The sequence below is a fragment of the Buceros rhinoceros genome, unplaced genomic scaffold (genome assembly GCF_000710305.1).
Source record: "Buceros rhinoceros silvestris isolate BGI_N320 unplaced genomic scaffold, ASM71030v1 scaffold42155, whole genome shotgun sequence".
Classification (NCBI taxonomy): domain Eukaryota; kingdom Metazoa; phylum Chordata; class Aves; order Bucerotiformes; family Bucerotidae; genus Buceros; species Buceros rhinoceros.
Window position 1 is genome coordinate 17,800 of NW_010414199.1, and position 1,172 is coordinate 18,971.

Consider the following 1,172-nt stretch of genomic DNA (forward strand, 5'->3'; position numbering starts at 1 on the left):
CCGCAGTCTCGGAGGCAGGGAGAGAAATTCCTCATCACCCTCCCACTCCTTCCTCAGAGGGAGCACTCGAGTTGTAGGTAAAAACTTATGGGTGCTTTTCACTTGCCCATTGTAGTTTGGGAGGGGGCTCCCTCTGGCACACCAGCTTCTCCCATCCGCGGCAGTGCGGCCAGATGAACCCAGCCCAGCCGATTCCAACGTTACATCCACAGCAAAACCTCTGGAAGGCTGAGAAGACGGACTCTTGGTGAAGGCAAATTCTTTTGCAATAGGTAGAGGTTCATAGTATAAGCCAGCTCCTGAGCAGCCTCTTTTTCCAGACGCCAGGGTGGAGAACCTCTCTGCACAGGCCACCAACCTCCGATGTCCATCTTCCCCACTTCCTCGAGCCTGCCCTCCTCGACCATAGATGCTGGTGGACCTCGACGTGCCCTCAGGGGAAGCAGAAAAGCTGTCCAAACCTATTCCGGAATCATGGAAGAAAGGCTCCGGCATCTTTCCCAGCTTGTATCTCGGCTTCAGCGGATAAGCATAATCCAGCAAGTCCTCATACTCTTTATTGGGGTTCCAGTGGGGTGAGCGACGGTCAGGGGACGGGGGTAACGAGTCCGGTATGGCACATGCCCAGTAATCGGCTTGGTAGGATGACATCTCCCTGATGCGCTCCACCGTCGAGCGGTCACCAAGCAGAGGAGTGAAGGGCTTGCGCGCCCACAGCAGCCTGCCTTCTGCCGCCCCCCACCCACAGCACCGGTCCCGGCTGGCGGTGGCTGCAGGAGAAGGCGTCTCGGTGCTGGCTGGCAAGCTTTGGGACGGCTCCTCAGAGAGGCCGTTGTCTTCCAAGGAGAGAGTGGAGAAGCATGATGCGGAGCGGCTCCGCAGGGTGATCTCAGGGCTGGGGGCAGTTTGGGGCCGCAGGAGCTCCGGGGTGGAGGACAGAGGAGATTGAGCTCCCAGCCTTTGGCTCCGCTGGCTGCCCTGGCCAGCAAGAATGCTCTCCTCTGCAGAGCTGCACCAGCTGGGAGGGCTGGACATCAGCTCCCAGCAGCCTGATGCCTTCACCTGCTCAAGGACGGGGGAGAAAAAGGAAAGAGAGAGAGAGAGAGAGAGAGAGAGAGAGATGCACAGAATGAAGCCCAGCATCCAGACAAAAGGCTGCTCCGTGCCAGCAC

The 1,172-nt window shown here is 58.7% G+C and overlaps 1 protein-coding gene across 1 annotated transcript in view; it reads right to left on the bottom strand.

The window, feature by feature from the left end:
* CEP68 (centrosomal protein 68kDa) overlaps window positions 1-1,172 on the bottom strand; it is an 8,367-nt gene that overhangs the window by 6,170 nt on the left and 1,025 nt on the right. The window contains exon 2 of the mRNA XM_010137011.1: window positions 2-1,069. Coding sequence (XP_010135313.1) covers window positions 2-1,069 — 1,068 coding nt within the window. The remainder of the gene's footprint in view (window position 1; window positions 1,070-1,172) is intronic.